This window comes from Falco naumanni, chromosome 3 (genome assembly GCF_017639655.2).
Source record: "Falco naumanni isolate bFalNau1 chromosome 3, bFalNau1.pat, whole genome shotgun sequence".
NCBI lineage: Eukaryota > Metazoa > Chordata > Aves > Falconiformes > Falconidae > Falco > Falco naumanni.
In genome coordinates this window covers 63,055,378-63,067,417 of record NC_054056.1, presented here as the reverse complement: position 1 = coordinate 63,067,417, position 12,040 = coordinate 63,055,378, and the positions used below count along the sequence as shown (strand labels likewise).

The 12,040-nt window shown below is 37.5% G+C and overlaps 1 protein-coding gene across 2 annotated transcripts in view; it reads right to left on the bottom strand.

The window, feature by feature from the left end:
- DLGAP1 (DLG associated protein 1) overlaps positions 1 to 12,040 on the bottom strand; it is a 430,938-nt gene that overhangs the window by 138,215 nt on the left and 280,683 nt on the right. For both annotated transcript variants that reach the window (XM_040588005.1, XM_040588007.1), the window contains one exon: positions 4,351 to 5,376. In XM_040588005.1, the coding sequence (XP_040443939.1) occupies positions 4,351 to 5,304 (954 nt within the window). In that variant the 5' untranslated portion in view covers positions 5,305 to 5,376. The remainder of the gene's footprint in view (positions 1 to 4,350; positions 5,377 to 12,040) is intronic.

Here is a 12,040-nt window from a genome sequence, read left to right as displayed (position 1 = left end):
GGATATTAAACCCCAACTTTTATATATATATACAAGGACATACTAAAAGATTAATTTCAATGTAGTAGTTGCGATGGAAATGCAAACACCACAAGTAGAGATTAATTGAAAATGCAGATAGACTTGCATAGATGAACCCAGTATAAGAGATCTAACATGAATTGTTGTGTTGTAAGGATAAACACTTTGTAATTTAACATAGCACACTAACAAATCATATGACAGATACTGGTCCTTATTAGCACCCTGACCTAGGGCAATGCCCTCTGTTTGCCTGGACATTCATGGACACAGGCAACAGAAAGAGACTGGGACTGAGCAATATCTCTTAAGAAACTGGAAGCTCCTTGTCCTGAGTCTGGAAAACAGGTCATAGAAAACTATGAGTTTCTTAACACTACACTTTATATAATAGTTCACATGACAACCTTCACACAGGAAACTGAGCACAGTACCAACCAGAGTCCTTCACCACCAGAAAATGCTTATTATACCCAGAAACTTGTCTTATATTTTTTATGGTATTTCTTACAGTCTCCCACCAAAGGACAAGCAATGCAAATGTAGGAACTCAAATGACTGCACCATCGTTCCCACCTCCTGCACTTCAGTTTTGAGAAGTAAAATTTCCATTCTCAGCCCCAAGTATCTGACACAATTGACTTCAGTCTCATCAAATGGGATCAAGAGGAAACATATGACTGACCCACAGAAGAATAAAAGAGGAATAATATGAAAAATGTCATCCTTTATATTTTTCTCCATCTTTTAATGAAGGGACCAAGGACAATGGGGACGGTAATTAGAGGGAACATTGAATGGCAAAACTATAATTGGAGACAGACTCTGCAGTGTATTTGAAACCCTATTAGCTTCAACAATCATGAATTCATAGAAAACAAGAGTGTAAAAAATTTCTACCCGTGTATTTAGACCCTACTGTTTGCAGAAAAAGGCTGCTGCTTACATTTCATCTTCTACAGTTTTCTTAATTTTACTTTTTTGAGAGGAGAAGTTACCAGGGAAGTAAAGGCTGTCCACTGCTTTATAAACTATTCTCTCAAGGGAGGGAAACCAACTTGGAGAAGAATTTTGAGAAAAGATGAACAGTTCCTTCTCTCCTTCCTTCAAATTAGTCCAACTTGTAAACTGGATCAAATAAAAGCATTTTCCTGAAGCAAGAAGATAAAAAAAAAGGAATTTAACTTTCTGCCTCCCAGTTCCTCATTCTTGAAAGGAGAAATAGAGAAAAGAGAAAAATACAACTCCATGTCCAAAACGCAGGTGAGAGGAAAAGGTTTGCTTGACGGTCTTTAGACTACTCTGGGAGCCAATATCTCTTTCTGAAGATGCACAGTGTGAGCCAAGTCTCTCCTAGGCCTCCAAGGATGGACACTGCACTTCAGCACCCAGGTTGGAAGCAGAGCCTGCCGGGGCAAAGAAAGACTGTGCAATGCAGGAGGACTCTGCATTGGATCCAAATTCCAAATTATGAGAAATAAGCCCATCTGTAACACAAACTACTGCCAATTCCTTCCACAGAATGGTTATGTGGAAAATATCACACCAAGTGAGATAATTGTTTGTTATTTCCATGTCTTTACACTGAGAATGTATCCAGATACTTTTGTGAAAAAAAGCCCTTACAAGTAAATGTGAAATCAATGTCATCTGTGATCTCTGATATACTCAGTTCTATCAGAATAAAGAAAATGATCCTGAGTACCCTGAGTTGAAAAAAAGTCACTCCTTCAATGAATTCATATACTACGACAAGAGGAGTTTGCATGAACGAAATAGTTGCCTCTTTAAAGGATCAGAGAGTTTATGACCTGGACCATAAACAACAGCTTGAATTACAAGTTTGTTGATAAAAGCATCTATTTAACATTTAATGAGTTGAATAAAACAACAAAGTGTCATCATAATGAAATGAAACGAGCAGAGTTGTCCAGTATCGTCATGATTTTGCAGTTTACATCTCATCTAGTGCATTTCTAATTGTTCTAACATACCACACCAGCCTTTTGGTACAATGATAAGGTCAGCAGGAAAATGACAGATACACAGAATACCTCTGCAGCCCACTAATGGAGTAATGCTCTGCTGCTGTTAATATATCTTTATACTGCAGGACAGCCAAAAGGCCTCAATTAGGTTTGCGCCCATTGTGCTGGGCACTGTGGAAACACAAAAGGGAACAAAGTCCTAGCCCCAAAGGGCTTGTAGTCTAAAGAGATAAGTGCTAACAGTGAAGAGAAAGGCAATGGGATGCATTCAAAATAGACTGACTTTTTAATACTTGTATCTATTTGTCATCCTTCCAAGCTGCTAAGAGAGAAGAATAATCCTGACCTGCTTCCTCAAATCTACTCTGAATATTATTTTCAATGTTAATTGAAACCTGCTTAAGATTTTCCTTTTTCTTTAAAACAATTTCTAACCAGTTATATTTCCATGGCTTTTACAAGCAAGTATACAATTAGAAAAAATGAAACAAAATTCAATGAAAACCAAAACAGAACTACCGGTGAGAATGAGAACCACGGTGAGAATTTAATTATTGTGAGAATTCAGTTATTCTAATTCCTGCCCTTGACAATTGTTGGACATATTTTCATACAGACACAGATAATGTCCTCTAATTCCACTTCAAGAGTCTATTCCTGTCAGTTAAACATTATCTAAAAGTCCCTATGGAGGTGTTCATTTAAAGCTGATGCTGGCACAGTTTTTTTCTCTTTTCTGGCCATCTGGTCACAAACTGAATAGTGAGCAATTTTATCTAAACCTGAGAGTAAGACTGAAGGAGTAAACAAAAACATCAACAAAAGAAGTCTCAGGGTCCAAAGTAACCACGACAATCAAGCCTGAAGTTATGATTTCTTCTCACTCACAAAATTCAGACAAAAGGGGCTTAATAAAAAAAAACACCCTCAAAAGGTTGCAACCTGAGACTATTTTGAAACCCCTCTTCCTCTCCAGTCCATACGCACAGCTGTAAACACACACTGAGCATTCATATTGCCCCCTCAACCCACTCTCACAACAATTAATAGAAAATACACAGATCCATTTCTCTACATTTAAAACATAGAATCCCAGAGGCTGGCATTCAAAATTATTTTGCATGCCATTCAATAAAACCTTTTAAGATCAATTTTTAAATGCGGATGCCTCAGTCCTACGCTTTCTCTGCATACTGACTTAAACAACAGAATGTGGAAGCCGTCTCATTAAAGTGCCCATATGAGAAAACTCACTACAGTTTCTATACAAATAGACAAGAGTCCCACTACATTAAAATAAAACCAAATCATCTTAGCAAACCTCTTTTTTCCTCATGGTCTTCTCTCTTCTCTGTGCAACGTTGTTCCATCTTACACACACACTTAGATGTGCCATAAGTGCTTCGTTTAAAGTGCATAAAAGCTACCCAAAGCTCTTCTAAGAATGAAACAGTTTTAATATTTTCTGATCCATGTTCCTGCCACATTCACCAGCAGTATGATAGCTCCAAGAGCAGACATCTGATTCTTGACATTTAAAGATACAATACTGGTGAAAAATAGTGACGCTGTATTAACTGCAAACAGCTTGTGAGGGAGTAGGTGATGTACTCCTAAAATGTATAATCAGAACAAGCAATAATTTCAACCTTTTGATTTTTATTTTTGTCTCAAAGCCATGAAAAAGAGGAATAGCTAGATAAACAAATCTGGACATGTTACAATAACTGTTTTATGAGAATGTATATTCTATGGCAAAAAGGAAAGTAGGCTGTTTTCCTGCTGGAGAAAGTATTTAGGTACCCCAAAGTTTCTCAAAAGGGTCTCAAAAGCTTTCATAATAAAATAAGCAGTAAATGAAGGCGAATCTTGAAATTACAGAAATCAAAGAATTTGTATCCTGGTAACATTCAGTTAATTGACATTGTAATGCTAACTGCAAGCACTACAACATCAAATTCCCTGTACCCCTACTGTGACTGCCTTATACATTCAAAAAAGTACACAGAAAGGTCTTATTTTGCCCACGTGAAAAAAATTAAGCCTGTTCCAACATGAACTGTTTCTTTGAAATAACAAATGCTGGCAAAAAAAAACCAACAAAAAAAAAACCCAACACCCAAAAAACCACCCCCCCCCCCAAAAAAAAAAAAAAAAAAAGCAAAAAAAAAAGCAAATTTATTTATAAATTTATTTATTTTTAATTTCAGCAGCTTTACCCCTTGTTTGGTGATCAGTGACCTCTCGGGAAAGTTGAAATACCAGAGCAAACCTCCATCCCCCACAAACACCTGAGACAAGGCAGAGCACAGTTAACAGCAATCAGTTCTCTGCACTGTACCTGGAGGTACTGACATGACCGTTCCTGTTGACACGTCTCTGCCTTCACCACTGTCTGGTCCATGTTAACTGATGCTTTCTGGTAAACTTCACGGGCTCTGCTCACGGTTAATGTAGAGGACCAAGAGCTTTTCTTCATTAACTGGGAGTCCAAATTCATGGGCAGGTTTGCACAGGTAGAGCATTTGACATCATTATTGCTTCTGGATGACTTCACAGTATGTTCGCTAATAGTGTTATAGGCTTCCATAAAGTATTGGGAAGAAGAACGATCAGGACATCTTCCCATGGTCATGACCCCACTGGGACCATGATAAATGCAAACATCATTGTCCAAGTTGTCATCTGAACTCCACCATCCTGATGCATTGGATCTGGGCTTACCTTCCGATCGCCTTTCTTTACTCTTGCTGCGCTTCCCATACCTCATTGTCTGTGACTCCTCCGGGCTCGCTTTGCCACCATTGACGCTCCCCTTGGATGGTCCCTCCAGTGAATGGGACTTGGTAAAGAGCTTTTGAACAGAATGGACCAGATGCCGGATCCTCCCTGGGCTGTCACTGCGGTGCTCCATGGCAGTCCGCTTGTACTGCAAAGTGTGGTAGCCATCCCGATTCAGAGGCAGCTGCCGCTCAAACTGGTCCAAAAGGTTGGCAGGAATGCGGTTGGTCTTGTTGGCAGTTCCGTGGGGAACCAGAGCACACTCGTCCTTGAGTTCGTGGTGGGAACTGTAATGCCTCCGGGGAAACGTGCTGCTGGCGATCTGGTCGCTGTAGGGCACCATACACTCTGCCTGAAAAGAGTTCCTTTGAGTGTAGTAAGGGTGGTCTGCAGGATGGGGGTCCACCGGGTTTAACAAATATGGCTTCCTGTCCGGGTGGTGTGGCAGACTGTCACATGGAGGGTCACAGGCAACCCCATGATGATGACTACGGCTGCTGGATAATCCCTTCATCACTGATGTAAAGCGAGTCCCAAAGTCATCTAATACGTATGGCTATGCAATGGGCAGATCTCAGAGAAAGGCCTAAAAGAATGAAATACAACAGAAGCTAAGAAAAAAACCAACATGTGCACATTTAGGATTCATTGTTTCTTATTGGAAAAATAATTGGAAAAAAAATTTCCTGATTCTTTTTAATCACTTAATCTTTCCCATGTCCAGCATAGTGATAGGAGATACCTAAACAATACACAAGAACAATTATCTTATTCCACCAGCTAGGAAACAAATGCAAGAAATTTTTTCTGATATGAAATTCACTATTGTTCACAAATCCACAGCAAGGTAAGTATCAGGACCTACAGTCTAAAACCTCAGTCCTGAAAACATTTGTGGACATAGGCCTCCCAGGAGTCCTTAATTACTCATCTGCATGTTTTCAGGGCCAAATAAACACATTAAAAAGGTCATGTCTTTGAGGGAGCACTTTCTAGGTAGCTTTGGGCCAGATACTGTTGTGCAATTAATGGGAAACTTTTCTTGGTCTTCATTGCACATCTATTTGTGATTCAAGTGCAGTTCTACTTGATCACCATGTTGTCTGCCTAGACTGTAAGCATCTCAAGACAATACATAAACATATTTCTGTAAGCTCTTTTCAAATTAGAGAATGAAACAATAATACATTACACTGTCAAAATGAAGCCAAACTAACTGTTTAATAACCTATATACTTGGGCTGGTTGTATTTAATCTTTACTCACTCTTATGCACAAAAAATTAATAAATTATTCTGATAATGCATGGCTTAGTTTAATTTTCCAAAAAATTTCAGAGTACTAAGCAGTGTTTAAATATCCCTACGTATTCCTTCTACCATTAGTATAATCGGTATAGCCAAAATATTGCACACTGCTATAAGTCTATGGGATTTCAACACTTAATACTTGATTACAGTGATTTAGCCCTGAAGTGACTCAATGTTATAGACTGTTGATTACAAGTTGAAAATTGAAATCTTCATCACAAGTGACATAATAACCACTCTGTTTGAGGCCAGATGTCCTCATTTTAGCTCTCACCACTAGCAAAACTCTGCATGCAACTGCTACTGTAACCTCTGAGCTACTGACACGGAAATTATGGGGTTTCAGAGGTGGCAAAACATTCTCATGGTGCTGTGTCAGCTCCTGATGGACAGAGGACTCCTTAGAGGATGCCCTCTTCTACCACACACAACTGAAATTGGAGTCACTCAGCTACTTTATTCCTTTGTGGCATGGCTAATCACATAATACTTTTGGAAATATCACCCTTGAGATCTTTCTTGGAGTATAGATAAACTTGCATAGCAAACAGTTTTCTACTATGTTCCTCCAGTGTCCTCTCAGATAAAGTTCACGTTTTAACAGGTTGTAGACATTGTACCTACTGGCAAATTGTCAACAATGAAGCTTTCTAAATAACATTGAGTGAATGTCAGTCTGGAAAAGCATGCTCTGCCTTTCATCAGAACATATTTTGTATTTTCTTTTGAATCTGTGGTGAGCTGAAGAGGAGTGCTTTTTCAATATGCTTCAAAGCCAGTCTGGATATCCTGCATTTTATTCCCCCCTCACTGCATCCCTGCAATGCAGAAGATGATCATTATCAGGAGACCCTGAATTCGAAAAAAAGATTTTTCAAAATACCACAAAAAGCACTGGAAATATTCCAAATGGAGGAGCTCACTGGCTTACCTGAAGAGGAGGATGGCCCAAGGCACTTTTAGAAGCACAAAAATAATATATTCAGAGGCTGAACTTGTCAATTACACTGTAGTGACAATCCTTAGCACTTCTAAAAAGCCTTTTACATCTCTCTGAACTCCTTTAAAAATATGATCTGCTAGACTGTTTAATAGAGAAAAGTCCAAAGGGGTGTAGTAGTAGATGTTACTTAGATCTTTGAAAATGTGACTTGACCAAGAATATCCCATCAAGAAGAATATCACTAAAGGATATAATGACCAAATAAAAATGCTCCAATATCTGGTATCTATGAATATCTTTCACACTTGAGGGCTTGTGAAAACAAGGCTTCAGCCAGTTAATTTTTATTTAAATCCATTTATAACCATGCAACACTCCTCAACATGTTTGATATATTATCTTAGAGTTAACAATAGTGTGCTCTATAAGATAAAAATAGTAAAACCTTGCCCCAAAGTTATGAGAAACACATGAAGAAGTGCAATAAAGTGGGACATGTCCAGAACCAGTGATTTATTTTCATTTTTTCTTAGTCTGAATGGCTCTGAACTTTTCATTTTTGTCTACTGTGGAAAAAGAGTATGTGTAGCCAGAGAACCAAAAGGACTGATATTTTACTGTATGAAATCATGACAGGCACAGGGGATGTCATGGAACTATTAAGAATATGTAGTCTTAATATATTGATAGAGCAGAATAGCTGGGATGAGGAAACACTTGATCTGATTTATAGGCTGGGATGCAATCGTGTGGAACATCTTGAAGACAAAGATGAGCTTAAAAGATACAGGTGTGCTTTGACCGATGAGAGCAACAGTGTTACCAGCTGTGTTTTGGATGGACTGGTAATATGAATGCAAAGCAGGATGTGCAAGGAGTCTCAAAAAGTGAAAAACCTTATGAAAAGTGACATTTGACTGTATATAGAGAAAGGGATAGGCTTTCCATAAATTGTGGAGGAAGATTGGCTAAGCACTCCTATATAAGCTTGGATGACAAGTAGGATGGTGGAAATGTTTAAAGAAAAGATAACATTTAGTTCTACACCCATTTTGAGTCTGAGCTGTCACTAAATATTCCATGAGGAACTACTGGAGAAAAAAGCAGAAAATAGATAGGATGATCTGCCCAAGAGGAATCAGATGAAGAGATACAGAGAATAACAAAGAAAAGATGCTTGTGAAAGCAAAAAAATCATAGCGTTACAAACAAAGGAGGATAAAGCTTTGCAGGAGCAGCAGATTTGAGAGGAGAAAAAAACAGAAGTAGCAAAGACCAGAGAGTGATAGAAAAACTAAACCAAAACCAAAAGGAAGCAACAAAAAGGCTTGATGGTAAAGGCTCCAAAACCTGGGAGAAATTGAAATTCAGATTAAAAAATGTTTATTCCCAACTCTTAGACTGGTGTATGCATTATGAGAGTTTCTTTCTGCTGTAACAGCATTGAAGATATTTATTTTATCATGTGTCAAGTGTGATAAAAACCCATGAGTATTAACCAGAACATGGCTTCTTCTTACCCTAACTATATTACTGCTGCTACAGGCTTGAAAGTGTAATGAATTAGAAAACAACACTGTACCATAGCGCAACTTCCAAGAAGGAAAGAATAAGTATAGCATAGTATAGCATACTCTGCACTGAAGAAAGGAGTAGTGCTTTTCTTAAATATTTAGTAGACAATTCTTCTGCAGAGAAAAAAACCCAACACAATTCCTAAATCACTCGCACACCTCAATCCTGCTTTAATATGTTAATATATGTCTAGAAAAAACCCCACCCTACAGCCTCTGATTCCATCATTATTTTTCAAAAAATATGCATAATTTTCCATAATTGTGCTGGCTGAACCTATCAAATAATGTTTAGTGCAATTAACAGCTGGAGACAGGGCTATCTGATCATATCATGAATAGCTGAGAGGAGGCCAATTAAGATTTTTATTGTATTGTATTTTTTGGCCAAACTAGGAACATTTAATTACTCATGAAATAAGGCAAGACAACAGATGAACACACTGCATATTAATAAACAGTAGAAATAGCAATTCTATGTACAGCAGACGAAAAACACTGATGGCACAGGAGTAAATGAGATATTAAATAGATAGAGTACTGTAAGGCTAAAGAATGCTTATTAGTTTCAACATTCATGTTACATTTGCTTTTGTTTTCTTGAGGATGCCCTGGGTAAGAAGGATATGAATATATTCATCCTTGCTGCTAACGTGGTGTCCCTAATGCACAACAATTTGTTGGAATAACTTAGTAGCTAGAAAATTGTGTAATTAATTCTTATGTAATTAAAGTGAAAATGCATGCAAAATAACAAAAGCTGAATGCGTTAATTACCCCCACTTTTACAAATTCTATTTAACTATATTGTCTACATATGTTCTAAATTTATTCATAAAACACATCTTCAAGAAATATATTCTTTTCCTTAGACATATGTGAAAATTTCTTTCTTTAAAAGGTTTACTGATATGCCACACAGCCCCTCCAATTTTATCTCAAAGGACTGCAGATTAATATTTCTTACATTTTTACAGGAAGCTGTGAAAAACAATCAGGTAACATATGCTTTCACTAAAATAATGCATACATAGGTATATAGACAGTAAGCAGGTAGTACAAGAGTGTAGTAGGTAGTACAAAATGGATAATTAATAACTAAAAATGACTGATATAATAAAAATTATTTATGGCCATTAGCAACTTACAAAGCTTCATAATTGAAATGTATTTTTATAGGAACAGTTCATATTTTTCTCTTTTTTTTCCAATAATCTAATAATGTTATAGCCGTTCAAGATTCAGTTCAAGGCAAACTGCCACATGCACAATATAATGCATAATGCATAATGTAAAGTGTAAGGTCAATAACTGTGAAGATAACTGACAGAATGGCAGTGATACCTATGTCAAGATGTATAGGTTAACTATAAAAACATGGAAGTAAGATATATATGAGGAACAGACGAGCATTCTCTTCCAATTTGTATTGGCAATATACAGAAGGAAGGCAACGCAACTACCTTGCGTGTGGTTACCCACAGACACCCTGACAGCCAACTCTAACCCTACTGCCAACAGAGACACCTGATTAAGTGCCATTAGGACCACAGCATCTTAAGTCTTATATCTTTGTCTGTTCAGAAACTAAGGCATTGCTTATTTACTCACACGCTATGGAATGTTCCCAGGGAAATTCCCTTCCCTGATTCTTAGAGTTTTACAGAAACATGGACGATAACTTCTATGTTGAGAATCAAACTTCTATACGCTACTCAAACAGCACACTGCTTTATCCCAAATGTCTTGATATTTTACAGCCATTTTGTGTAGCCTGCCTGTTATGTTATATCACATTAATGAAAATCTAGACATCAAGAAAAGGATATATATTCTAAAATGCATCTATGCACATATTTTATTAACGGTGTACAGAAGAAAAGGAGGTCTCAAATTATCTTTCTAATCCATTTTGGCAGCTAATATTAAAGATACTGTGCCTTGGGTAACAGTCTCAAGAGAATGTTTGACCTTTGCTTCCAGGCCAGCACTCAGAACAGGCAAGTCATACTTACAGTATAATTTAATTTTAAACAGTGGGCAGGGATTCATAAAGAAAAACATTTTGGCCAGTAACATAAACTCATTCCAGCTTCATGGGCAGATCAATAAGTGGCAGTAACTGGGGAAAAAAAGTAATTAAACTCTAGCTGATCTGTGAGGAGTCCCTTGTGAATGGTATGCATACCGAAAAAACAAGGAGAGAAGCATCCTACTAACAATGTCATAAATACAGATATTTCTTAAAAATTTCTGTCTGCACCCAACAATTTTTAGTTTGGACACACTTGTGATGACATTTACATTTGACGATTGTTTTGGTCCATGAGCTTTTGGTGGGCAACTGTGGTGGTCAGTACCAGCGTAGTAGGTTCCTTGAAGGTCTGGGTTTGAATTTCTTTTCTTCATCTCTGTGGCTAATAACAAGTTGATTCTTCACTAGAAGTGTCACTAGAACTGTAGTCACTAAAGGAACCTAACACATAATTAATCTCTGAGTCATATCTAAATACATTACAAGGTCTGCAAGAGTTCTAGCAGCAATATGTCAGCAAAATTTTGACACACACAGTCTGAGTTTTTCAATCCTGTTAGGAGTGCAACTGGGCAATATGCAGGATTGCATGCAAAAATCTTGGCCCTACAAATAGAAATACTAAACTGTGAACATCTGCTCTTCCACTCCTGTCATTTGCACACACAATTAACAGGCAACTGTTAAAAAATCCTGATCTGTCTGGTGACTAATAATATTCTGTGTAATTAGACTGCTCATGCCTTTTCTGCAGTATAGGACAAAGAGTCTCTCTGACTTGATAAGGTACAGCATATCAGTTGGAGAGCCTGTTGTGATTTCCGCTGAAAAGTCAGAACTGCTAAACAACAATTTCTTCTTCCAGAAATAATGCAACCAGAAGATTATGTCTGCATAATGTGCATGTAAGATAATGCATTAAATTGAATCATTTGGTAAATGTCATGTAGGCAGTATTGAAGCATATACCTCATTTACAAGTTTAGATGTTTCATTTTGTCCTTCTATGACTTCTCAGTAGGATGATGAACTTAATGACCTCAACTGTTTTTTTAGCAGTACTTAAAAATGAGTTTCCAGAACGCTGTTTGGGGCAGGGGAACAGCAAAAAAGCATGAAAAGGAAGATACTCCAGAATTTGGAGCAAGGCTAAAACATACTTTTCTAGGTTGTTTGTACAGATAATCAATGATTTAGACCGCTTGTATTATCTCAGGTTTACAAAAGGAAGCAAGTATGAGGGACAGGCTACATGTTCCTACAAAACTGACATCTCATAAAAATAGAGGGGCTACCACAATGGCATAAACCATACAATATTAAATGACTAATACACATATGGAAATGTCAGATATGTACATGGATTCCTGCAAGACAGTCAGCTATGA